Source organism: Nannospalax galili, unplaced genomic scaffold (genome assembly GCF_000622305.1).
Source record: "Nannospalax galili isolate Female #2095 unplaced genomic scaffold, S.galili_v1.0 scaffold231, whole genome shotgun sequence".
Lineage (NCBI taxonomy): Eukaryota > Metazoa > Chordata > Mammalia > Rodentia > Spalacidae > Nannospalax > Nannospalax galili.
In genome coordinates, this window is record NW_008330120.1 from 2,559,832 (window position 1) to 2,585,598 (window position 25,767).

General features: G+C 46.8%; 1 protein-coding gene across 1 annotated transcript in view; it reads left to right on the forward strand.

Annotated features, from left to right (window-relative positions):
• LOC103741829 (serine/threonine-protein phosphatase 4 regulatory subunit 1) overlaps positions 1-25,767 on the forward strand; it is a gene marked incomplete at its 3' end in the record, with an annotated part of 93,299 nt that overhangs the window by 55,212 nt on the left and 12,320 nt on the right. The window contains 5 exon segments of the mRNA XM_029568265.1: positions 1,574-1,679; positions 2,924-3,093; positions 13,397-13,537; positions 21,395-21,502; positions 22,148-22,213. Of these exon segments, the coding sequence (XP_029424125.1) occupies positions 1,574-1,679; positions 2,924-3,093; positions 13,397-13,537; positions 21,395-21,502; positions 22,148-22,213 (591 nt within the window).

Consider the following 25,767-nt stretch of genomic DNA (forward strand, 5'->3'; position numbering starts at 1 on the left):
GAGATAACTTTGGGGATATCTAACAGCCTCACCTATAAGGTCCTCAACCTTATGTTGGCGTACTTCTGTCTTTGTCTCCTGGTCTTCATGCTATCTTTCCTTGCATTTTATATATGTATGTATGTCTGTGTGTACATGTATATATATATGCACACATGTACATCTATGTGCTGTAAGTCCACAGTTTATTATCATTTTTACTTATTTCTTAAGGAGGTTCGGATAGTAAGGTGAAGTGTGTGTGTCCACCTGTGTGATAGTTTCTGGCGTTCTTTATTCAGTTATGTGTATACAGATTGTGTTTACTAAAATAGTTCATCTATTTTTATGTGTATGAGTGTATTGTCTGCATGTATGTAAGTGCACCCGTGTCTTGCAATGCCTGACCAGTGGTCAGAAGAAGGTGTTGGATCCTCTGGAACTGGAGTTATGAATGGCTGTTAGCTGCCATGTGGGTGCTGGGAACTGAACCCGGTCCTCTGCAAGAGCAGCCAGTGCTCCTAACCTCTGAGCCGTCTCTCCAGCCTCTGTACACCAATTTCTGTCTGGTGTCATTTTCTTCCTGCCTGGAGGAATTTTTTGATTATTTCTTGTAGTTCGAGTCTGCTGGTTATAGATTCCCCGCCCCCATTTTCATGTGTAAGAAAGTATTTTAGTTTTGATTCTTGTGAGTGGCTCACACTGACCTCCTGGCCTTGTAGCTGCCTCTTGGATGACCCACTGCCTGAGGGTAGTCCCTTTCCCCACTGCCTGAGGGTAGTCCCTTTCCCCACTGCCTGAGGGTAGTCCCTTTCCTTTATCAGGCGCCACTCAGCCTGCACTTGGGTTTAACCACAAAAGAGATCCCGGTTCCTCCCTGGTGGCTGAGATGCTCACACATAGGTCACTGGGCCTGTGACACGGGAACCCGAGCCTCATCTGCACTCAGTTCTCTTGTTGCCTGCTAGAGACATCCCTAGTCGCCGCTCCTCAGCTATAGGCTGGCTGCGCTCTGTGTGTGGCTGGGGCCCTGTGACAGCTTTCCTTTCCTGCCACCACTGATTCTACCTGTGGCCTTTGGACTTCCTGACCAAGCCTGCCCATAGCTGTATTTGGTCCCTCCAAACAAGCATCATGGGTCCATCTTGTTTCATGGTTACTCACCATAAGACGAGAGAATAAAAATAACAAACATGGGGAAATGCCTGAGTTAAAACAATTCCATTCAGAATTGTGTCAGCAGTTCCTCATTCCCCAGACCTTGGGAGAGCGAGCAGATGCCTCCCTGAGCCTCTTCCTCTGTGCTTGTTGGTCACATAGCTCCCTTCTACCCTCTTTGTAGGCCCAAGGAGCCAGTCAGCACAGGAGGGGAAGGTTTACCCTGTCTCAGGTTTACTCAGGTGACTTCTGGGTTGCAAGATAAGTCCCCATTCCCAAAAGGCTTTGGTTCTCTCTGGAAAGCCATCTCTGCCGGTCCTCGGTGTCTCTGTCTTGGAGGTGGCTTTTCTTTGGGCGTGTTCTCATAGCACAGTGCTGCAGCATGGCACCCTCAGGGTATCCTGCAGGTAACCTGTGGCCCTCCTTGTCTCCATAGTCAGATCATCACCAGAGGACTGCTGGATGTCTTCCAGGACTTCAGCCACAACGAAGATGGCTTTCTGATGGTCGTGGAGATGGTCATCAGATGTCCAAAGACTCAGGTTTGTTTAATCATTCTGTAACTCATTTTTTACTTGCACATTTTTAAGGAATTATATACTATCAGTGTAAGCTAAACGTAAAAGCCTGCGTATTAATCAGTGAGCTTTAAGCAGTGTCTGAGCACAAATGGATTTTGTCATGGAGAGCGGATGTCTTACTTGAGAATGACTCAGATTGTCCTTATTTTTGGAACAGTAGAGTGACTGATGTTATGAATGCCACTTACCCTGACAGTTAGGCCTTTTGTATTTCTTAAGTTTTGCCAGAGTATTGGTTGCTAAGAAATGCCCAATCGAAAGAGGCCCTTTGGATCCGAGCAGCCCCAGCCATTAGTCCCTCACCTGTGATCTCCATGGCCAGACCTTGATTTTTCTATTTCCTCGTGATTGCTATTCTGGAAGAAAAGCGCAGTGCTGCGCAGCAGACTCTGACGTTGTCTGCCTCCCCACCCCCGCCACAGTGAAAATGAGGGAGATGAATGAGTGGTGGGCCCAGCAGTCCTGACAGCCACCCTGCAACCCCCCTTCTCTGCCTTTGTAATGAATGGCGAGATGCTTCAGAAAGTTCTGGAAATCTGAAGCCTTAGAATTTGATCATTTTAGCTGAAGATAGAAGAAGCCTTCCATATAGCTCCCATATTAGTTTAAAATATTCATATGGATGTGACACGACGCTTTTAAAAAGGCCCAAGTGGATGTTTGGAGTCTTTGAATGGCTTTTCTTCACAAATGAATCACCATTTCCAGTGCTGTGGCAATTATATATTTGTGTTACAGTTAATGTGGTATATTGGAGCTCGAGCCACTCTTTTGTTTAATGCTTTGCCTTAGAAATAATTGGGATGCGTGGATTGTGGGGGAGTGCATTTATGAAAGAATTATTTATAATGTATACATCCTGGCTGGAATTTAAATAAGCGCGAGCCTTAGGCCTGGCGTAGAAGCTGTTAGTTGTAATGGCTTTGGACGCTGGCCCAGTGCGGGCTTCTTGCTCCTTCCTTGATTGGTATGTGGCCTGTTATAGTGGAGTTGTCATCTTCTCTTTCTGTTTTTAGAGTGCTGTATAGCTTCTTAGCTTTTTAAGCCCGTCTGTAGCATAAATACTCTAAATGGGAAATGATTTTTAAACTACATTTGTCTAATCTCCTTGATGAAGTATTTTAGTAAGAAAAGCTAGAACTCTCAGGACATAGCATGCAGGATGCCTGGCTTATTCTTAATCTGACCATCGTCCATTGCTGCAGAGCCCACTGTGCGCACCGAGCTGATGGAGCAGATTCCTCTCATCATCACTTTCTTACCAGAGCGCTGGTTGGATTTCCCTGTGATGTTCACCAAATCCTTCCTACCTGTCGTGCTGCAGTGCCTCACAGATCCAGTCAGGTGCGAGCGCTGTCACCTTGCTATCTCTCCAGTGAGTTTTCCAAGGCCATCGTTTAGCTGTCAGTCATAGTTCAGGAAAAGGCCCTTATACTGATGCCCGCCACAAGCAGGTCCTTCCATCCTGTGGGAAGAGGCCAGCAGATAACCTCAGGTCCTCCCATCCTGTGTCCAGCAGGCTGTTCTTATGGACGGGGTCTCCTCTCCCTAACGTGTATTGCGGATGCATTCACACAGAGCAGTAGGGAAAATAGATGAGTGCTCGTGCACCTTCATCGCCTCAGCCGGCGTTGACATCCGGCTCCTCCCTGTTTTCCATTGATCTGACCCAGGTAGACTCCATCCCAGCCGAGGGCGGTTCCCAGACGCCATATGCTTCCGCTGTGAATCTTTGCATGGCTCTCTGAGAAAGAAAGGGCTGAGGATGTAGCTTAGTGGTAGCTTGCTTGCTTAGTACACACAAGGCCCTAGGTTCCATCCTTAGCACTACAGAAAATAATAAATAAACACATGCATATGCATGTAGAGAGAGATGGGTGGGGGGAGAGGGAGGCAGTACCATTATTATGTTATAAAAATTATCAGTAGTTACTTAACATCATCTGCTACATAGTTATTAATCAGATTGTCCCGGTTTCTCTTCCGTGTGTATTTATTTGGGCCTGTGTTTTTGAAACAGACTGGCCCGCCACTTGCTATATAGCCTGGGCTGACCTTGAGCTCTGGGTCTTCCCACCTCAGCCTCTCAGATGCTAGATTATGGACCTGCACCACCACACTTAGCTGGGGGTTTTTGCTGACAGTCTTTTCAAATCCAAATACCAGCAAGGGCCACAGCTAGATTTGCTTGGTGAGTCTCTTAAATCTCTGAAGTGTGACAGCTGTCCCTCTCCCTTCTCCCTTGTTGTGTATTGATTGATGAACCCCACCATTGGTCCTGTCTACTTTCTGCCATCTTGAGTGAGGCATCTCTAGGGTTAAGACTCCTCCAATCCAGGTGTCCTTTGTGCACTGGTGGTTGGAGCAGGAGTGGGCTTTGTGTCTCTGCAGGGGTGCTTCCAAGGGGCTGTCCCCTGCAGTAGCAAGCAAAAAGCATAGCGTAGCAACTTGCTTCTTTCTCGGATGCTGAGCTTGGCCTCTAGGTGTAGGTGTCATGTCTGACCTCTCATAAGAAGGTGCCTGTCACCTGTGAGCAGCTGTGGGTGGTCCTCACCAAGATCTACTGTTTCCTTGGAGACTGTGATTCTGACACTTGGGTTCCATCATTTATTCTTGATTTAATGGCTGGAAGCAAAGAATTTTTAACAACTCTTTGCTAACCCTGAGTATCTGTCTGTGTAGAAAGACGAGATAAATTCTTTATTTTTTTCTTTATTTAGTGGTTTCCAGAATAATTAGTTGATATCCTTATCATCTGTGAAGGTACCACAGGCTCATCGGTTGGCTTTCAGGATGATTATGAACTCCTAGTTTTAATGTGTTAACTGTGTTTCAGCCTATTGAGGGCATTACTCTTTTTGATAATTAAAGTGCTCCAACTCTGGGAACCCTGTTGTTCTAGAATCTGACACACCTAGTAGACTTTGATAGTGTGCCTCCACCTGGAACCAGCTGCTTCTTCAAGAAGCTCATGTCCCTTTATAGGGAAAATAGTAAGAAGCTGGAACATGGGTCTTGGGGTGCTTGGAGCTGTGGGATTGATTGTTGCTTCCTGTGACAGCAATGAAAACAGATAAAAACCTCTCCATTGTTTATTGGTGTTTCCAATCCAAAGAGGATTATAGGGCTTTTACTTTCTTTTTAAAAAAAGATTTATTTTTAATTTTCATTTTATTTGTATGAATGTTTGCCTGCATGTATGTATGTGTAGTACATGTGTTCCTGGTACACTCAGAGGCCCAAAGAAGGTGTCACATCATATAGAACTAGAGTTACAGACAGTCATGAGCCGCCATGTGGGTGCTGGGAACTGAACCCTGGTTCTCTGCAAGAATAGCAAGTGCTCTACCACTGAGCTGTCCCTGCAGCCCTAAGGGTTATTACTTTCTAGATTTCATATTTGTATCTTTTTGCCTTACGCAGTGTAATTCTTGCATGTTAACTGACATGAATATGTGTGTTTATTCCCACACTGTCACCAACAATGTGATAGGGTTACTGGATATTGCCCAAGGTCTAAGCTCTCCGTGCAGCTTCTTGGTCACCTGCGTGTCACTGTGTTTTAGTTACTTGCGTTAGCTCTTCTATGTAGTTAACTTGATGAAGTTATGCTTATTTGTGTGTGTGTGTGTGTGTGTGTGTGTGTGCGTGTGTGTGTGTGTTGGGGGGGGAGTGGTACTGGGGATGGGACTCAGGCCTTCTGTGTGCTAGACAAGTACTCTACAGTGAGCTGCAACCCAAGCCCTCATTTTATTTTGGGACAGGGTCTTACCAGGTTGCCCAGGCTGCCTTTGAACTTTTGGTCATCTTTGCTCTGCCTCCCAAGAACCTAGGAAAAGAGGTCTACACCACCAAGCCTAACTGGTTTTTGTTTTTTTTTTTCTCCTGCTGTTTAGAAACAAGGTCTCACCAAGTTGCTCAGGCTGGTCTTGAACTCCTGGCCAGCAGTCCTCCTGTCTCAGTTCTCTGAGTAGCTGTGCTCCATTGTACCTGGGCATTCACACACCTTAAAGGATGGCACTAACTTTTACATTTTGACTTAATACTTATTTAAAAGGTTTACTTAATTCCAAAATGAAAACAAAATGATGATTTGGAGAATCAAATTACTTCACTTCCTCCCCTCCTAGGTCCTCACTTCTAGGGTGATTTCTTTGAGGCTTCGGCATTCTGGTGGCTCTCAGATCGGGCCTGAGTTCTGCCCCTGTCCTTTCTCAGATTGCTGTGCCACCCCTCCTTGCTTCACCTACCTGCTCATTGTCATGTGCCCTGCCCTTGGTTCAGAGGCTGGCTGTGGCTCCTCTAGCTTCCCTTTTCCTGCGGCATCAGCCTCCATAGGGGGATGGCACATGGGCTACTGAATATTGGGGTGACTTCTAGTCTTGCCTCTTTAACATTCTGGGAAGGGGGCTGGGGAAATGGTAGTGGGTAGAAGTGCTTGTTGTACAAGCCTGATGACCTGGGTTCAGTCCCTGGACCTGTAAGAAGCTGGATGCAGTGGTGCACGTCTTGCAGCATTCCTACTGTGACGTGAGAGGTGGGGACAGGACAGTACCCAGAAACAGGAGGGCCAGGGAGGCTGGAGTGTGCAGTCCAGTGCAGAACAAGAGAGACTCCACCTCAAAGACAAGACGGAAAGAGAACCAACTCTTGAAAGTTGTACACACGCACACTCACACACACACATGCACACACACACATGCACACCCACAATGCAGTGAGGAAAGGCTTCTTTTGTCTCTCTTTGTGCCAGCATATTCTAGGGATGACTTCTATAACGGGTAAGTATATTTAATTTTGAATGATTTGCCATGTTTAAGATATCCGTATTTTCAAGAAATTCTAAAAGTTTGGCTTGTGGTTTTCCCTTGATCCGGTGTTCTTAAAAAGAACAGATAGTCATTTTTAACTGTTAAGCAGTGTGACAGGACTCAGTGGAGTTTTCAAATAAGGAAAAAGCCATCCTATCTCCACTCTCCTGCCTTGGCTATTTTGATTATCTTTGCATTTTCTCCCACATGGGTCTGATTGTAATGCGAGGCAGTTTCTTCCATTTGTTCATTTGTTCTGACAGTTTCTGAGTGCCCATTGTGAGCTGAGCATGGTGTGCTGTGCCTGGGGAGGAAGACAGGAGCAGGACAGATTTCTGCCCTCAGCAAGCTCCTCTGAGGGCCACAGCCAGCTCTGTTTCTTTATTGTCTCCGCGTCTTTAAATCTGTCAGATGCTCACAATCCCCAGCCTCTTGTGTGTATGTAGGGTGTGTGTGTGTGTGTGTGTGTGTGTGTGTGTGTGTGTGTGTGCCTTTGTGGTGTATGTATGTGTGTGTGCAGTGTATGTATGTGCATGGAGTGTGTGTGTGTGGTATGTATATGTGTGTGCTGTATGTGTACAGTATATGAATGTGCATGGGGTGTGTGTGTGTGGTATATATATGTGTGTGGTGTATGGATGTGTGTATGTGTGTGCTATATGTGTGCAGTGTATGAATGTGCATGGGGTGTGTGTGGTATATGTATGTGTGTGCTGTGTGTGGTGTGTGTAAGGTGTATATATGTATGTGTGTTCTGTGTGGGGGTGTGATGTATGCATGTGTGTTGTGGTATGTATGTGGGGTGTGTGTAAAGATATGAGCGACACGAGGACATACTTTTATTCTGCTGACTTTCCTTTCTCTTGATGAGTTCTTGAAAATGAGACACTGGGTCCAGGGCTTCAATGTATTCCTGGACTTCGTCGTCCATTTTTGCTGTGTGTTTTGCTCTAGGAGGGTGGAGGCAAGAAATGTGGCCTTGCTTCCAGATCGATATGGTGCCTACACCTGCTGTGTGTAGAGGAGGCGCATCCCTGTCCAGGCCCATGCTGCTTCTGCCTGTGACCACCCCAGTGGCTCCTCACCACCTACCATGTGGGTGAGCTCCCAGAGCTGGCCTTGTACCCTGAGCGCACTGCATGCCTTTCCTTTCCTGCCATCCTGGCCTTGCTGTGCGCACAGGCCTCGGGTTCCACAGCCCCGTCATGTCCGTCCATGTGGACCTCTGCTGCACACCCTTCCCTCCCGTCTCAGCCCCGTCCCTGCTGTCCCCTCTGTGTTCCTGTCCTTTGCTAGGGTTCTCCCCCTGACTGCTGGCCAGCCTGCTTCTCCACTCCTGCCGGCTGAACTCAGTTGGCGGGAGGGAGTCCCGTCACGCATTGATTGGTGCCGTCAGAAATTTATGGGCTCCAGTTGCAGCTGGACATGCGGCACTGCCTGGTGATCCTTCTCCCCGTCCCTTGACAGCTCCCTTAGACCTTTGCTGTTGTCATCAGGCCCCTCACCTCGCCCTGCCTTCCGCCAAGCAAGTGACCTTGCCTTTTACATCACAGAGAAAATAGAGGCCTTCAATCTTCATCCCCTATTGCAATGAACAGAGCCACCATCTGTTTTATTCAGTTCCCCTGAGCCACAGCCCAGGAACTATGGAGCTCTTTCCCTCTCACCTCACATCCAGTTAGACCTACGCCATGTCTCCTTTGTAAGGACAGCCCTCTTCTCCAGCCTTACCACCTTTCAACACAGAGCTGTGAGGAAGTCAAGTGCACTGAGTTTCTGGGGGCTGCCTGGGCTGTCCCCTCCCACCATCAGTCCCACTAGAGTCTACTCACTGGGGCTAGCCTGTTCTTCCCAGCACCCTTCTCTCCTCTGTCAGCCTCTGCCTCCCACAACAGAAGTTGATTCTCTTGAAGTGCACAGTGGACTGCCGGCAATGCTCAGAGGGCCTGGTCATTTAGGGTCTAGCTGGGCAGAGACTCTGGTGGTTTTTGCCTTGAATGGGCGTGGGCCTTTTCCAGACAGATACCAGCTCATCGGCAGGAACTTTTTAAAATATTTTATTTATTATTTTTATTTTATGTGTATGAGTGTATTGCCTGCATGTATGTGAGTGCACCCGTGTCGTGCAATGCCGCAGAGGTCAGAAGAAGGCTTTGGATTCTCCTGGAACTGGAGTTAAGGACAGTTCGTAGCCATCATGTGGGAATTGAACCCGGGTCCTCTGCAAGAGCAGTCAGTGCTCTTAACCGCTGAGTCTCTCTAGCCCCCAGCAGGAACTTTTTACCAGTGACCCCAGCCACACAGGTGAGGAGTGCCACCCATGACACTGGAGTAATGCCCAAATCCTGTAGCTGTGCCCACAGCAACTGTTTTGAGTTGCAGCTGGACATGAGTACTGTGACCCCCACATACTCTCTCTCTCTCTCTCTCTCTCTCTCTCTCTCTCTCTCTCACACACACACACACACACACACACACACACACACACAGTGGACACAGGACTGATGTGGGCATGTCCTGTACTGCTCCCATCAACTTAGGAGGCAGTACAGCCTGCTTGCCTCCTGTACTGCTCCCATCAACTTAGGAGGCAGTACAGCCTGCTTGCCCCTCTGTTCTTGTCCGGATGGGAAGTCGCACCGTGGCTGGACATCATACCTGGTTCCCCAGGCTCGCCTGTCTGTCTGGGATCACCCAGGCTGTTCCGGAATTGTACCCAGGAACTTGTAGCTCATCACATCTGAACCTCTCACTGTAGAAGCTTCTGTGACCTAGCCCAGGGTCTGTCTGGGTCTTGAAGTATTCTCCTGAGCACTGTGGAGCTGAGGCAGCTGTGGCACGCCTCCGTCCTCATAAGCCTCAGCCCCCGCCCTCTCCTGGGATAACCATCTTTTCACGTCAGGGTCTCATTTGCCCACTCGTAACTGGCTCTCTCACTTTCCCATGGGTTTTTCTCTTGTGGCTGTGCCTCAGTCTCCCTTATCTCTGTCCCTCTCCTTGACCCTGAACCCACCACCCACTCCGTCTCATGCAGCCAGGCTTCTCCGAGGAGGATCTGTTGTGTGTCCCCTTCTCCCACTTGATGGCGTAGGCTCCTTTTGCCGGGGCCTGTGCTCCTGGAAGCTGGTGTAGACATGTGGTTGTTTGGCCGTGAACTCGTTGTCAGCTCATTGGAAGACCCAGCGCTCTTGTTTTTAAAACAGTTTCAATTTTAAAATTATCTTGAAAAATGTAATCACTCGAGAGAGGGTTATAAAATAAACCCATCTCTCTTCCACTCATGCAACAAGTGTTTGCAGTCTTGCTTGACAGCTTTTTGTTTTTGATTTAGAGGTTTACAGTAGTGGTTACAAGTGCTCTACATCCCTCTCAGGCTGTAGAATGCCACCATCCTTTGCATACAGATTGTCCTAGTCGCCCCACTTGTGAAAGTGGTTCTGAGTGAGACCCTGCCTTATGGGGTGCTGGCACCTGGCACGCATGGTGCCGATTGTATGCTTCAGGCTGCTTGCTCCTCTGATATTGATTGTGGCTTTGATCCATGTAGCTCCCGCTCATCCACGTAGATTCCCCCACAGCCTGTGTGACAACCCCGTCTCTACTTGAACCACGTTCCTATTGGTCATTGTTGGCTGTCTGGGGGGTTTGAGAGTGTGACTAGATGTGTGTCAGGCAGTTGCTTCTTCCGAACCCCAGGCAGGTTGGTCCCCTTAGGACCCTGCCCTGGGATCCCTGAACAGCCAGATGACTTTGGTAGCAGCGATAGCCAACCTCTATTTGAATTAGGAGTCTGGGCCTTTATGGTGGTGTCCATTTTAGTTGTATTTTTTACTCTAGGTACCATATTCATTCAGCACTTTACTGTGAAATTAGGATTATTTTAGATGATTTTGTTCAACTGTTGCAGATGTCATTGCTCAGAGCGCATGTAAGGTTCTCAAGGTCGTTGGTAGGCCAAACGCCATGGATGCGTTTTTATTGTTTGCTTGGGCTTTTTGAGACAGAGTCCCACTCGGTAGCCTAGGCTAGCCTGAAACTCACAGCAGTCCTCTTAGTGCTGGTGTGGTGGGCATGTGCCTACCCATTGTGAGTACACTTTTGACTTAAGGTTCCCACCTTGTGACGGATTTAGCAGGATGCAATCCCATCACAGCCAAGGGGTGTGGTGTACTAGTACTCTGTACTGGCCAGTTTTACAGATGAAGAAACTGAGGCTTAGCGAGACCCCATTATTTTCCCAGGAACAGTCAGCTAGTAAAGTGTGGAGCACAGTGTTCACATTGTACAGCTGGGGCCAGGAGCCCTTCCAGCATCACCCACCCTGGGCTCTTTCCTGGTCACCCCGAGGGCCGGTACGTTTGGAAGGTTCACTTCCTTTCTGTCCTTAATCCTTGGCCTCCCTTGGCTTATCTGCCACATGGCCCTAGGGAGAAGGCACCTGGGAGCACACCCCAACCTGCTGTCACCCACCCAGGCCGACCTGCCTGCAGTACCCATTGTGTGGCTGTGTAGAGGTCAGTGAGTCCCACAGAGCTCACACTCTGATGCCTGGTCCTGCTCCCCCAGCTGCTGCTCCTCCCCCCATTTCCTCAGTTCTGGCTGTTGGTTGGCAGTGGTGTAAGCCGTCACCCTTGGTTTCTATGGGTAGTGACTTCCTGGGTGATGAGTGTCCTCATTCAGCAGGGCCTCCACCCTACCCTCTCTTTTCTGCCTGCTCCCCACCTTGGTGCCACCACTGGTTCTGAGCGTGATCCTGTCCCTGAGTGTGATCCTGTCCCTCCTGATCTTAAGCCCTTGGCAGCTCTGCACTGCACCTGCTTTGTTCCCCAGGAGTCTCAGAGGGGAACAAAGTCTCAGAAGTCTCAGAGCCTTCCCAGCCTTGCTTTACCTCACCCTCAGTGCCATTCCTTGTAGGCCTCCCTTGCTTCTCTCATCTGAAACCTGTCATATTTTCCCAGAGTTCAGCTCTCTGTCCCTTTGAGCATGCTGTTTGTTACCTGGAAGTCCCTCTTTGCTCTCCTTGCTGGTGCCTTGGTTGCCTGGGGTGGCCATCACAAAGTGCTGTGAACTGGGCAGCTTAAGCCCCAGGTGCTTACTCTCCTGAAGTTCTGGAGGCCAAGGTCAGAGCAAAGTGGTGTCAGTTGTCAGGGTCGAGCTCCCCCCAGAGCTCTGAGGAGGATCTGTTCTCTTATCAGGTACTTGTGATGACATTCATGGTCACCAGGCTAGTGTTGGCTGACCTCAGGAGCCTTCATTACATCTTCAAAGACCCTTTCCAAAGACGGTCTGGCAGCCATCTGTGTTCGATCAGTGTGTCACAATGATCAGAGGTCAAGGAAGAAAAGTTTATTTTGGCTCATGGGTTCAGGGGTTATAGGCCATGGTTGGCTCTGTGGCTTTCGGGGCTGTGCCCTCTAGCTTTTGGGGCTGTGTTCTGTAGCTTTGGGGACTGTGCTCTGTTGATTTTGGGGCTGTGGTGAGAGCGGTGTGAAGGGGAACGTGTGACACAAAGCAGCTCAGCTCATGGTGGACAGGAAGCAGAGAGAGTGCCTAGAAAAGACCCAGCGACTTAACTTCCTTCTACTGGGACCCACCTCCTGACCTCCTGAAGGCCCCACATCTCCCTTCAGTGCCACAGGCTGAGGACCCAGACTCTAACATTCGTGTTTGCTGGTTCCAGGGTTAGATGTCGAGCCGTGGGGGCAGGGGCACCATTCTACCCACTGCCTTTGGCTGCTCCTTTCTTTGGTCTCCTGTCTCCGTGTCCATTGTGACCATCCCATTCCCACTGCCTTCTCTGCACCCTGGGTGTCACCTGAGTGTCCTGACCCATGATATGTCCATGGTACTTCCCTGAGCGTGTATCAACCACTCAAGCTGCCTCTGCATTGTTTCTTTGTCTATGATCTTTTCATGTCCTTAGCTCCTGGCGCATGTCAGCTCCTCAGTCAGTTTGACACCTGAATCATCGTACCCACCATGCTGGGTAATAGTGCAGGGGCCTCACCTTCCCCATGCAGCTAGCCTGCAGGGCCTCATCCCTCCCAGCTGGGCTCTGCCGTGGCTGCCTCGCTGACCTGCTCTCATCTCTTCTTGCCCACCATTCACTGGGAACGCTGCTGTCTGTCACTGATCTTCTGAAGCTGTTTTCCTACGTTGCAGGTCGGAAGCCCTGGTGTCCTGTTGCCTTTGTGGCTGCAGCCTTGGGACTTGCCCTCTTGTTCCCCGCTATCGACCGATCATCTGTGATGATGTCCGCTCGTTTCTGGGGCCCATTGTGATTTTGTTGCCTTCCTGTCCTGGCGATGAGCTGCATATCTCACTTTGTCTCTGTAACTGGGAGCTCAGGTGCTAGCTTTTCCCTAAAAATGTCTCTGTGCCATCTTTAGGCCCCAATTCTGGTGCTTGCTCCCTGCACACCAATGGCCAAGGGTGAGTGGGTCTTTCTATGGAGTATCCTACTGTACAGGCTCTTCCTTGGGCCCTTTCCCCGTAGCACTCATTGGCACAAGACACAGCTCAGGTCTTGAATGTGGTGGGCCAGGTTTGCAGAGTAGCCTGTTTAGGGGCAGGGGCGTTATGCATCCATTCAACAAATCCTAACCAAATGAAATGCTCTGTACCACCTGCTGCCAGTGCAGAGGGTGTGCTGGACAGCGGACCAGTCAAACATGGCACTGCCCTCCAAGTTCACACTTAGGAGTGAGGGAGACGTGTGACAGTAGTGAATCATATAGCGAAGCAGAGGCCCCTCAGGAAGTCTGGCCAACAGGCAGGTAGAGCCAGAGGATGGCAGAGGGTCCTCTCCATCCTCAGAAGGCATCTGCCCAGCTCATGATTCACCTTCTGCCATTTTTCCTCTTCCAGGTTAGGAAGTCCAGTCAGGAAGTCCTGCTGCTGCTTCTAGAACAAGAGCTCATTTTCCAGTTCGATGTGGAAAATAAAGTATGTTCGATTCTGCTGGAGCTGTCTGCCCCTGACCATGACGCCGGGTGCAAGACGGAGGCCGTGAGTGTTAAGTCCACCCTGGGAGTAGCTGCTGCACACAGAGGCTTATGTAAGACTTGAGTTCACACAAGTGTTGGACTTAGGCCAGCATCATTCCCATGAGCAAGGCAGTCAGGGATTGGCCTCAGTCAAGAAGGTTCCCTGGGCAGCCTTGAGCCTGATCTAGAAGTGCTCACGCCTAGAGCGTCAAGGCCGAGGAGTCACTGCTGGGCAAGATCTGAAGCTCACAGCAAAGTTCCTCCACCTGCTGTGTCAAGGCCTCATTTCTCCAATTCAGGAGCCTAGGATGGTGCTTAGGCAATGTTCGACAGTACTTGGGTAGTTCAGAAACCTTGAATACCCCTGAATATCTGCATTTTAAGAGAAGGCTAGGAGGTAAGCAAATGAGGCACCACTGAGGGGTGCAGACGTGGCAGCAGCCTGAGATGCCCTTGTCGGTGGAGGTTGTGCTCCTTCGTGTAAATACTCAGTGTCAGATATTGGTCATCCATGTGGCATCCTGGGGTATCAGACTGCACGATGGTTTGGGGCTGTGCGCTCAGGGCTGCTCCCCCACGAAGCCCTTGTTCGCAAACCCGGTTTTGCTGCTGCTTCGGTTGCCCTTGCCCAGCACTGCAGCTGTCCTGTGTGCTCAGGGGCACTGCGGGCCATCTTGTCTCCCTCAGGTGATGCCCTTCTGTTGACCTGTGCCATCAGGCTGTGAGCTTGACCCTTTCTGCACATGGCTATTCAGAGTTGCGGGGTTGCATTTTAGAAAATATTTTTTACATAAAGGGTTTAGAAATTCTAACCCTGGATGCTGAATGCAGAGGTTAGCAGATAGTTGCTTTCCTGTTTAGGGAAGAGAGAAGGAGTTGTTTTCTTTCCCAAAGTGCAAAGCCATTATACGCCATGTAGCTAAAAAATTACATTGTGGTGTCAGAACATTTGCAATTATTCTTCATTTATGTAAAAGTTTTCTTCAACTATGCGTTAAAGGTCTGGCTTTTTAAACTAATTTAATTTTTTTGCATATTCCATATGTTTATAAGATGAATCAGTCTGAAGAATAATTGATTATTAAAATTCAAATTCTCTAGGGTTCTTTTATAAATTTCAAGTTTCTCTACAAGAAATTTAATTTACTTTGCAAAATGAACCTGGATAATAGCATTTAGTCGGGGTGTTTGGCAGTCGAGCTGTGAACTTTGCCTAGTAGATCTTCTTTTTCATTTGGAAGTTGGTTAGGCGAGTTTCCAAGGTTACGACTGACAACCAAATATCTTATCCTTAAAGACCGATAATACCATGAAAAATAATGCCAAAGGCATTTCTACAGGATTTCTACTTTGTTTTGTTTCCAAATACTCACTCCTGTCAGCAGTATCTTCCCTTTTTTTTTTTTTTTTTTTTTTTTTTTTTTAAAAATTTTTTTAAAAAAAAAAAAAAAAACAAGCTTTTGTAAACAATCTCTACAAGTCATTTGCAGAAGAATTGGTTCCCATAAATTATATTTTTTCAGAGTAAGTTGCTGGTTCATTGTGAACCCCCAGACCCAGCTTCCAGCTTTGTCCTCGGGCGTGTTTCTGGAGGCTCTCTGCCTGTCTTCCTGTAGCGCCCAGGGGAGCAGAAGGTGGCTGTGCTCTTTGGCCCAGCTGTGCTTTGTCCAGTTCTTTCCCCATAGCCTGGAAGCCGAGAAGCCTTGGGCCCCAAGAGCTGCAGGGTATAGGCAGAACTGACTTCTTTTCCCATGTACATGGCATTCAGAGGCCTTTGTTTAGGGAAGAGAAGGTTCCATGTGTTTTGTGGGGTCCCTCAAGGAGAGTTTGTCTGGTTCAGTGGGTGATACCCCAAACTGCAGCACTAATATGCACTTGTTAGAAAAAGATTTGGGAAGCCATTGGCTTGATGGGTGATGGTGATGTGGAGGCTGATTGGGCTGGGTGACGCCCTTTGCATTCTGAGTCTCTTCACGGGCCTGCTTGTGAACATTGCTATATCTGTATATACATAAGCACATGCCAACTCTGAAGGAGGCCTCCCTGGAAGAAGCGGCTTGTCATGTGGCCCAAGTGCACATCTGTCTCTTCCTCAGGCTTTCATTCACATTGGGAGTTGCAGTCGGTCAGTACTGATGCTGACAGCTTTCATGCCTAGTGCTGGGACCATCAGACAGTCAACTGCAGTTAGGCCGGGCAGCCATTGTGTGGGGACAAGGATGGAGTTCTTGGTTCTTGCTTGTAATCCGTGCTTTTTTAGCTGTCTCTAGACACCACAATCACTGCTAGTGACCCTCCTCTATGTAATCAAAGGCTGGTGCATGCCCTTCTTTCAGTTAGCAACTGAGTTAAAAATCCCCAACTACCTGTCCCTTGAAATGGTGAGCTCCTTCACCACGGGCCACTGTGGCCTGTACCACCAGCACTCAGCATAAGGCCAGGCCGGGAGTCAGCACTGAATAAATGTTAGTTGTCGGATGAATGGATTGGTAAAAACTGCGAGAGCTGTATCTTGTAATTATATCTAGACAGGATAAACAGGCCACTGGAGACCAATTATGACTCCTCTTGCTTGCAGGGAGGCCATTAGCATTCTGCGGTTATAACTAATTGTCAGAAGCCTGTTTTTCTCTCGCAACACGTTTTCACATTAAGGCTTTCTCATTTTTTGTCGTCATCCCTATTTTTAAGCTCGTTTTTATTTGTGCATTTATTTAGGATGAATGTTGTGGTTATGGGTTCCAGGCCACTTTGTGAAGGTCTTCATTCCATACAAGTGGTTCCCAGGGCCGTCGGAATGTCATTTCTTGTCACTGTGTGCTGTCTTTTAATGATTCTGGATTTGTCTTATATGGTATAGTAATAAGGTCATGTGGGTGTGGTGGACAGGGAGGGACGGAAAGAGATCTGAGGTTCTCTTTAGTTGCCCGTTGCCCTGGATACAGAGGCCTCACATCCTCATTAATCGTGACTGTCGCTGTACAACTGTGCTAAGCATTACATCAGAAATAGGTGTCCTCAAAGTTCGAAGATGCAAGCCTTTCCTTGTTCGTGTTCTGGGGTTGGTTTACCCTTATCCTCACCCCAATTAGGTTTCTTTATGCTTCTGTCCCCCCTTCCTCCTGTCTGCTTCTGTGCATAGTCCCAGCGGAGTGGTTATAGATCACCCACCCAGAATCTTTACTGTACAGAGGCAGTACTGGGTCCCTGAGGGAGATGGAGCTTGGAGACAGCTGCCATTTTCCCTCCTCCTCCTCCTCCTCCTCCTCCTCCTCCTCCTCTTCTTCTTCTTCTTCTTCTTCTTCTTCTTCTTCTTCTTCTTCTTCTTCTTAAAAAAAAACCTTGTCCTCCTCGTCCTCCTTCTCCTCGTCCTCCTCCTCCTCCTTCTCTTCCTCCTCATCCTCCTCCTCCTCGTCCTCCTCTTCCTTCCTCTTCCTCCTTCTTTCCTCCTCTCCTGTTGACTTATTTGGGGAGTTCTTATCTTTTTGTTTTGTTTTGTTTGTTTTGTTTTGTTTTGTTTGAGACAGGGTCTCCCTGTAGCCCCAGCTGGCCTGGAACTCACTATGTAGACCAGGGTGGCCTTGAACTTAAAGAGATCCGCCTGCCTCTGCCTCCGGAGTGTTGGGATTAAAGGCATGCCCACACCCAATGGGGTGTTCTTGTTAAAAAATTTGGGAGTAGCTTTTCATTTTGTTTTAATTTCAGACTTGAAGAAAAGTTGTAAGAATGTGCCCTTTATTTTGTTTCTCTGGTACTTTCTGTGGGTTTTGTTTGATCCTTTCCTCTTTTTTATACACACAAACACACACGTATGCATATGTTTGTAAAGCATCTGTGCATATACACATATATGTGATGTATATACATATATATGTGTGTATTTATATATATATACACATATATATGTATATATATATATGAACCATTTGAGAACGAGCTAGAGACATTGTAGCCTTCCCACTGAAATACTTAGGTATATTTACCCTAACACAAGGAAACTCTTGTATACAGCCATAGCCCAAGGGTAGAGATCAGGAGGGTTAAACAAGTAGAGTAGTAAAGTTTTCCCCACCTTCATCTTCAGATGTTGTCCTGTCAGTCCCTGGCGGCCCTGAGTTGTCCATTGTCTGGTCTCTAGTCTGGAGCAGGTCCTGAGCCTTTGGAGTGCATAACTCGGGAGGTCTTGACACAGTCCAGCTTTTCCTGGTGTTGCTTCAGGGTTGGGCTCAGTCTGTCTCTGGCAGGAGCATCATAGGAGTGGTGTGTTCTTGGTGTGTCATGGCAGGAGACCCAGGACCCAAACACTGTAATGTAGTCAGAGACAATGAGATCTCAGCAGTTGTGTCCTGTCTGGAGTGCGCCTCCTCCCACTCGACCCCTGGTCTTCGTGTCTAGCTGGCATTCTATGAAGAGACTTTAGAAAGACTGTATAAGACTGGAGTTATTTTTTTCTCTTAGATGATTGTTAGAATTCACCAGTCAAGTCTGTGACCCTAGAGTTCTCTGTGATACTGTTTTGATAACAAGCTCAATTCAGATGTGGGGCTCCATTGTGACTTCTTTTGTGTCACTGAATATTTGAGAGAACACACTAACTTCACGTAAGCCATAAGATTTTTCAGGACAGAGTTGTTGGCAGTATTTCCTTAGCCTTTTACTGTCCATTAAATCTGTAGTGTCATCTCTTCATTCGCAATCTAGGTGATGCCCCCCATCCTTCCCTCCCTTCCCCTCCCCTCCCTTGCCTCCCCTTCCCCTTCTCTCACCTCCTTTCCCTCGTTTTTTAACCTTGCTAAGTAAGAGATTTTATTTTTAGTGTTTTCAGCCCAAGTTTCAGCCTTACTGGCTATCTGCATTGCTTGTTTTGGCATAGATTTCTGTTTGTTTATTGTTTTCCCTTCTACTTTGTTGAACTCTACGAAGAGTTCAACTTGCTTGGATTTTTTCTAGCTTTAAAAAGAAGACATGGTATTTTTCAGCCTCTCCTTTTCTGTTGTAGGTGTTTAAGGGTGCAGGCTTAGCGCTCATGTCTTTCTGACACTGGCCGTCCATCATTAGGAAAGCAGTATTTCTGGCAGTAAGCACCCCGGTGTGCACTGGGCACTAATAACCATGCGTGCTTTCATTCGTCCTGTGTGTGACAGACTTGTTTGTGTTCTTCCACTCTCAACCTGTACTGTGTTTAAAGAGTTTCCACTTTTGTGAACATATGGTTGGGTCTTAGTTTTATGCTTAGTCCCATAGTTTCTACCTTTTTATTGGAGTAGTTAGTCCATTTGACTTTACAAAATTATTGATGTGTTCGGATTTATGTCTGTCACTTTGCTATTTGTTTTTCTTAGTTTTCTTATCAGTTTTTGTTCTGTTAAATTCTTTCCTTGTTTGTCGGACTAGCTGTATAATTTTTCATTTCGCTTGTCAGCACACCCTCTTTGACTTGCTCACCACTGTGTTTTTCATGTACAGTGTGCTGTGAACACTAAAGTGCGGTGGAAGAGTTCTGTCTTCTGAAGAAATTAATAAGAGAAAGATACAGCCTTTTATATACTCAGTCTTACCATGTTTGGTGACTGCTGTTCCTCTTCTTAGATCAGAGTTATCATCTGGTAGCATTTCCCTTCCCCATGAAGAACTTGTTTCAGGGTTCTGTGTGGGTTGGTCCTGACAGCATGTTTGCATTTCTGAGTCATAGTTTTGCTGGGTATAGAACTACGGGTCCACAGGTCTGTCTCTTCTCCTGTGCGTAAAAGTCATCCTGTTACCTTCCGCCCTTCTGTTTTACATGGAAGTCAGCTTTCATGCAAAGTGTGCTTTTACAGATGACGTTCCCTTTTTTCTCTTTTCTCTTTGCATCCTAACGGGTGTCTATCTGCTCTGTCACTGAATGTCTTAGATCTTAGAGTTTGGGACCTTAACGACTGCCGTTCCTTTTTTATGCTCACCCTATTCTGCTGTCTTTTTCTGCTTTCAGTCAGGACATCCATGATACGGCGTTTTAACCCCTGGTCTTATCCCACAGCCCTTTTTGTTTTCCCCTCGGACATTCAGATTGGATCACTGTATTTGTCTATACTCTGCTGTTGGGTTTTCCAGTACATTTCTACTTCTCTGATTGTACTTTTCAACTTCAGTGTTTCCATTGGTTCTTTCACAGAGTCTTCACATTTCTAGAGTTGGCAGTGGAGTTGTCTGTCTTTTGCCTGTTTCTCTTCAAACTTGTATTTATAACAGCCTCCTTAAAGCTTTTTTTTTTTTTTCCTGGTGAATGCAACGTTTGAATCATCCTGTGTTGATGCTGCTGACATCTTGTATTATGGGTGACTTTTTCCTGTTAACACGAGAGTGGTGGTTTTTGATAAGACTCTGAAGGTTGTGAATGAAACATTGAAGAGATGGGACCAGAATGCATTTCTCAAATGTGGTTTCTGTCCCAGCAGTCAGTTGCCCAGTGTGATCTCTAGCACTGCACAGCCTCCCGTGTGGCAGCTCAGGCTGCTGCTCAGCATGATTTGTTCTGACTGCTGGCTCTTGGGACCTTCCCCACACATACTTATGTTGTGGTCAGCCAAAGATTTGAGCAGGTCTTAGAGGTGTCTGGACCTTCAGTATAAATCTATCCTTTACAGTTCATTACCTTTTTATTATTTTGAGGTGGTCTCACCTGTAGCTCAGGCTGGTCTTGAATTCACTCTGTACTCCATAATCCTCCTGCCTCAGCCTCCTGAGTGCTGGGATTACAGGCCTGTGACACATTCCTGACCTGCATCCATGTTTAAGAGCAGTCAGACATGAGTCTGCCTTTTGGTTGCTTTGCACTGTTTTCAAATGACTTGTTCTTGAGTGTGTTAAAATTTTGTAATTATACCCAGCACTCGGGAGGCAGAGGCAGGTGGATCTCTGTGAGTTCAAGGCCAGCCTGGTCTACATAGTGAGTTCCAGGCCAGCTGGAGCTACAGGGAGACCCTGTCTCAAAAAAAAAAAAAAATAGATTTTGTAAGTATGATCTGCAGGACAGTACCTAACAAAACTTGTAGGAGTCTATTTTGTGGCTGCTATAACTGAATGCCTGATCCAAGCAACTTAGAAGGAGGAATGATGTGTTTTAGACCATTTCAGAGGTTGTAGTCTGCAGTGGTGGGGTGGATGAGGCACAGTGGCTGACACCAAGGAGAGCAAACAGAACAGTAACGGGGGCCAGGTAAGGTACTGTCCCCAGGATGCCTTAGTGACCTGCACCAGCCAAGTTCTACCTTCTGTGGTCCCACCGCTTCCCAGTAGTCTATCCCAATTTGGGATCCTTTGGGGGATCAAACTGTTTATTAGACCTAGAGCCCATCTCCGGAAGTTCCCCCACAGCCTCCAGAAGTTTCCTCATGGTCTGGAAGCGCCCTCCCTCACAGGCCTGTGCAGAGGTGTAATGCCTTCTCTGTGTGCACCTCTCAGTCCTGTCACATTGACAGTGAACTTCAACCAGCACCAAGCTGCTGAGCCATTGCAGATTGTGGTGTATAGTGTTTGATGAGATTCTCAATCTGCTTGTTCATTGTGACTGTCTTTTCCTTGTAGTCCTCAACATATTTATTATAGCTGCTTTAAATTCCTTAAGGTCTATAAGTTCTAATGTCTGGGTTTTTGTGGATTGTTTCTACTCACTGGTACTGACTATAGATCATGCTCTTTCTTCTCTTGCCTATTTATTTTTAATGGTGCTGGGCCATGCCCATGCATGGCTCACTGCTGTTCCTCTGTGAGTCACAGAACTTGTCTCCCCTTCTGGATGTTTTAGACACGTGTTGAGTATTTGCTTTTGGAGTGTGCCTTGTTGGTGTGGACCAGATACTGGGTATGTCAGGCAATCCTTTTCTCTTGTTACCTACAGATAATCTGCAAAATGGTGTGTCTGCTGAGCAAGACCACATATGAGCACCTGCTGCTCCCTGGATTCTGTGAGCTGTGTGGAGACAGCAAGCTCGTTCAAGTTCGGAAGGTGGGAACAGAAGAGACTAAAACCTCTTTCTAAGTTGAAAACCTCCAAATGTTCTTTTAGTTTCTGCCTACTTCTTCAGTAGATGCTGTGTGTGTGTGGGGGGGGTGAGGCTGCTGGTTAGATGCCAATACACAGATTTAGGCGGACTTTGACTTCCTGGGGTGATTTGTTCCAGAACTCTCTTGTCTTCTCTGTGCCTTCCACCCCATTGCTGGCTTCCCTTGGGTTGTTTGTGATTTGGCTTTTGAACACTCCTTGGGGACTGTGAGACCTCAGCCTCTGCCGCGCTGCCTACTGGCCTTGCTCCTCAGACCTTGAGATGCGTGGTCAGGACTGTGTCTCATTACCCATGCAGACCATACTAACTGTCTCTTTCTGCCTTCCCACTAACCAAATGCATTATGTATCAAGATCAATTAGGAGCCAGAAAGCCCCTAGAAGTCAGTACCCACTTGTAAATCCCCTGTTTTCAATGCAGCAGAGGCACCTAGCGTGGTACTGTGTGGGCGATGGGCCTGGTGCGGGCTTGTTAGCTGTCTGACTAGAGGGATAATTGCTCTCAAGGTTCCCGCTTGTTAGTTTTTACAATTTGTTAAGACAAAAAGAAAGACAAAGAAATAATGTGTATGCCTTTGCCTTTCACAGGTGTGTGCTACAAATTTTGGTGACATTTGTCATGCTGTGGGACAGGAAGCCACTGAGACCTTTCTGGTGTGTGAAGTTCTGTGGTCTTACCTGCTGCCTCCCTTCGCAGTGCATTTTCCCAGACTGCTTTGGGGCTGCTTTGTGATGGTACCTCCTTTGTCAGCACTCCGTCTCCAACTTCTGGACTTCCTGTTTTTCTTAAGCACCGGCTGCCTTGCCTGGAGGGTATGGAAACAGCCTGGGCCCCCTCCCCTGTGTGCTGTGCTGTTGCCCCTCCCAGCCGCCTTCCCCCATGTCTTCTCATGGTTCACACCCTCTCCACCATTCTTTCTGGAGCTCTGCACCTGGCCCCAGTCTCCGAACACTAGGCATTGTTTCCTTGGTTAGAACCCAGGACCTTACCACCACCATCCTGGTCCCTTTACATGTGCCTTTTCGGCCACACCTATGGTCACCTCAGGTCCACGCATCACCCTGGCCTGGTGGGTTTCACCTATGGCAGTTCATCTCAAGTTGGGAAGCCAAGGCTTTTATAACTTCCCTGTGACTATTATGCGGCAAGGTAGAGAGTCACACACCCAGCATCCTCATGGCTTTCCATTCCTTCCAGACACTGCAGATCTCTCACAAGAGAAACTCTTCACACACTGTAACCCCAACCTGGGTCTGTCTGCTCTGATCTTCTTCCCTTGCCCACACTTACCCACCCACCATGCCCTAGAACATTCATTTCTCCCTTTTCCGACTCCTGTAGCCTTTTGTTCAGAGGATCTTGTGAGAGTTTTGCGGATGGGGACCTTGAGGCAGGGACCCCACTGTGCTCTTTGTTTGCAGTGCCCACTGGGTCCCAGGGTACCTGTTGCTTTCATTTGGTAGAATGCCCTAACTGTGTGGTTGGATTTAACCTCAAAATTTAGTCTTTAAATTGATTTTTAAGTTCAGAAGATCATTTCATTTTATTTAAGGTAAAAAACAGTCAATGGCATTGTAACCCAAGACTAATTTATAACGGATCACTGCTTTGAAGGCATGAGTACGGCTTCCCATTCCTGCCTCTGCTGAGGACTGCAGTGACCACGTGCTCTGGTTCTGTAGGTGGCCATTTGCCCATCAGATCAGGTCCGTTTGTGAAACATTTTAAGCTAATTGTTTTACATTAGGGACTTAAAATCAAAGCCTTTTTAAAGGATAAAATTTTAAAGATGTAATCACCTTCATGTAGATATAAATGAACATATGTCAAAAATGATATTTAACTCATTTGCTAATAAAGCCAGAAAGCTATAACAGGTGGCTCAGAGGAGAATTCTGGAGCACACACTAGCTGTCTGACTCTAGAGGAGGTCAGGCTGCTCACAAGCCACAGCCATCACCACTTGCATTCCACTGGATACGCTCTGCATTTCTGTGGGCAGGAAATACTTACATTCTCCCAGGGTTGGCTCTCTCTATATCCCAGACTGGCCTCGAGCCTGCGGTCTTTTGGCTTCAGCTTTCTGAGTGCTGGGATTCCAGGGGTGCACCACCGTGCCCAGTGTATCAGTATTCATAGCCTGCGCCCAACCACTGCAGAGCTATAAACACCCTAGTCAAAGACACTGATTGTGGTGAGTCTGTCTGCTGAATTAGCCTTTTTTTGTTTTTTAATTAATTATTTTTTAGAAAAAACATTTCATTACAGCTTTAACATACTCATTAACAGTTTCCAGAGCAAAGATACATCTCTTTCAAAAGTGGCTATAAAATTTTTAGGTTCACTGTTGAATTAATACAGTTATACAATATTGAACTCAGTATAAGCCCTGTATGACATAAAATTGAGTTTTTAACCTTTAAAAAAGTTCTCCATTTCATTTTTAAAATATGCTGTTTCTTACAGAAAGATTCATTGTTTTTTCTCTTAACACTGAGATGTTGGCGCATGCATCTCTAATCTGTATGTATCTGATTATTACCAGTCATAATCACTTGCACTTGGATCCTTGGCACCTTTGTATGTCAATAAAATCATCAGATAGATTTCAATTCTAATGTTTATCACCTCTACTAATTAACATGAAGTAAATTTCTATGCTTCCTCCTCAAATATAATACATTTTTTTAAATTTTCAGAACATCCCAAACCACCTTATTCAACTACGCACCCACTTCCCATATGGCACCCTCCTATAGCCTCCCCGCCAATAAAGCCCTTATACTCCATTATCCCTGCTACTGTGCACTGTGTTGTCGGCACCCCCAGCCGTTCCCCACTATTTGTCCATCTGGTGAATCTAGTCAGTCTATCTAGAGGTCTTTGTTTTAGGAAGGTCAGCTGTTCCTCATCTAGCAGCAATCAGTTGTCAATATTCCTTTAGATAAGATTGGGGTTTGCTGTTCATTTTCCCAGACCTATGCTGGGTTACTGTCTGGGAGTCTCTTGGGCCACCCTGGCCAACAACTCAAAGGATGGTATCTCCTGTCTGGCATTGTTTCTTGTTATGTAGCCTTTAGCTATACACATAGACTCTTAAAAAATTGTATTGACCCCTTTAATCTTTGGTTATACTTTCCTTTTGGGTGTTTAAGACCCTACAGTTGGCACAGATAAACCAATTTATTTTTACTCTTAAGGTCATTTGAGGATCTGTTCCTCAGGAGTCACATGGGGAGGAGTCCCTGGATCTTTTGTTGTTGTTGTTGTTGTTTTTACCAGCTCCACCTATGTGAAGATAAGTCAAAGGTCCTGCTCGACCATGCCTGGCTTTGCTTGGAAGCATGGAGGAAATGATTCATCTGTGTTGACCCTCCTCTTTGTAGACTGGACACTGGTGGGATCTCCTCCGCCTCCTTGATCAAGAGGACAGGTGACCCAATTACAGGACATTTTGAGAGATGCTCATAGTCCCCTGGAACTAGTCGACCTAGGACGGCAAGGAGCAAAAAGTGTCCTTTATGTCCCTTTGACCAAATTAGTATAGTCCTCAAAGTATGTCTGTTAAACATCCAAGAAGGTTAGTTCCACCAGTCTGGTGCTTTTAATTACTGTGTGCCATGTAGATAAATCTTGGGCAAAGACCAATTGTTCTCAGATAAACCTTACCTAGACATATATTTCTTGATCTGGTATGTATAATTTGTCAGTAGATTGTAGGACTAATATGGTTCCCGCTGGTTTTTAAAACTAGCTAGGCATTATTTCTCACATTGTCTAACCCCTCCATCATGGTTTCCCCAGTTAAGGTGACCCCATTTCCCTCCTTTCTCCCTTAATAATACCCTTCTACGGCCCTACCTCTCGAGCTCCTTCTTTCCCTTTATCCCCTAAGTTCCTTGTATACCCTTCCCCCTCCTCCCTTAAACTAACCAATTTTTATCCATATCTCCCTATTAACACCTGTTTCCTACTGTGCTTCTCTTTCAGGTTCTTTCTTTTCCTTTACCTCCCTGGTTCCTTTCCATTATCCTAGTTCCTGTAGTTATGTCTGGATACATACTCACTTATCAGGGTTTGGTTCTAGGACCCACATATTAGGGAGAACACACGTCGATTTTTTTTCTGAGTCTATGTTACTTCATTTAGTATATCATTTTCTATTTCCATCCATTTACCTGAAAATTACATGATTCAATCTTTCTTT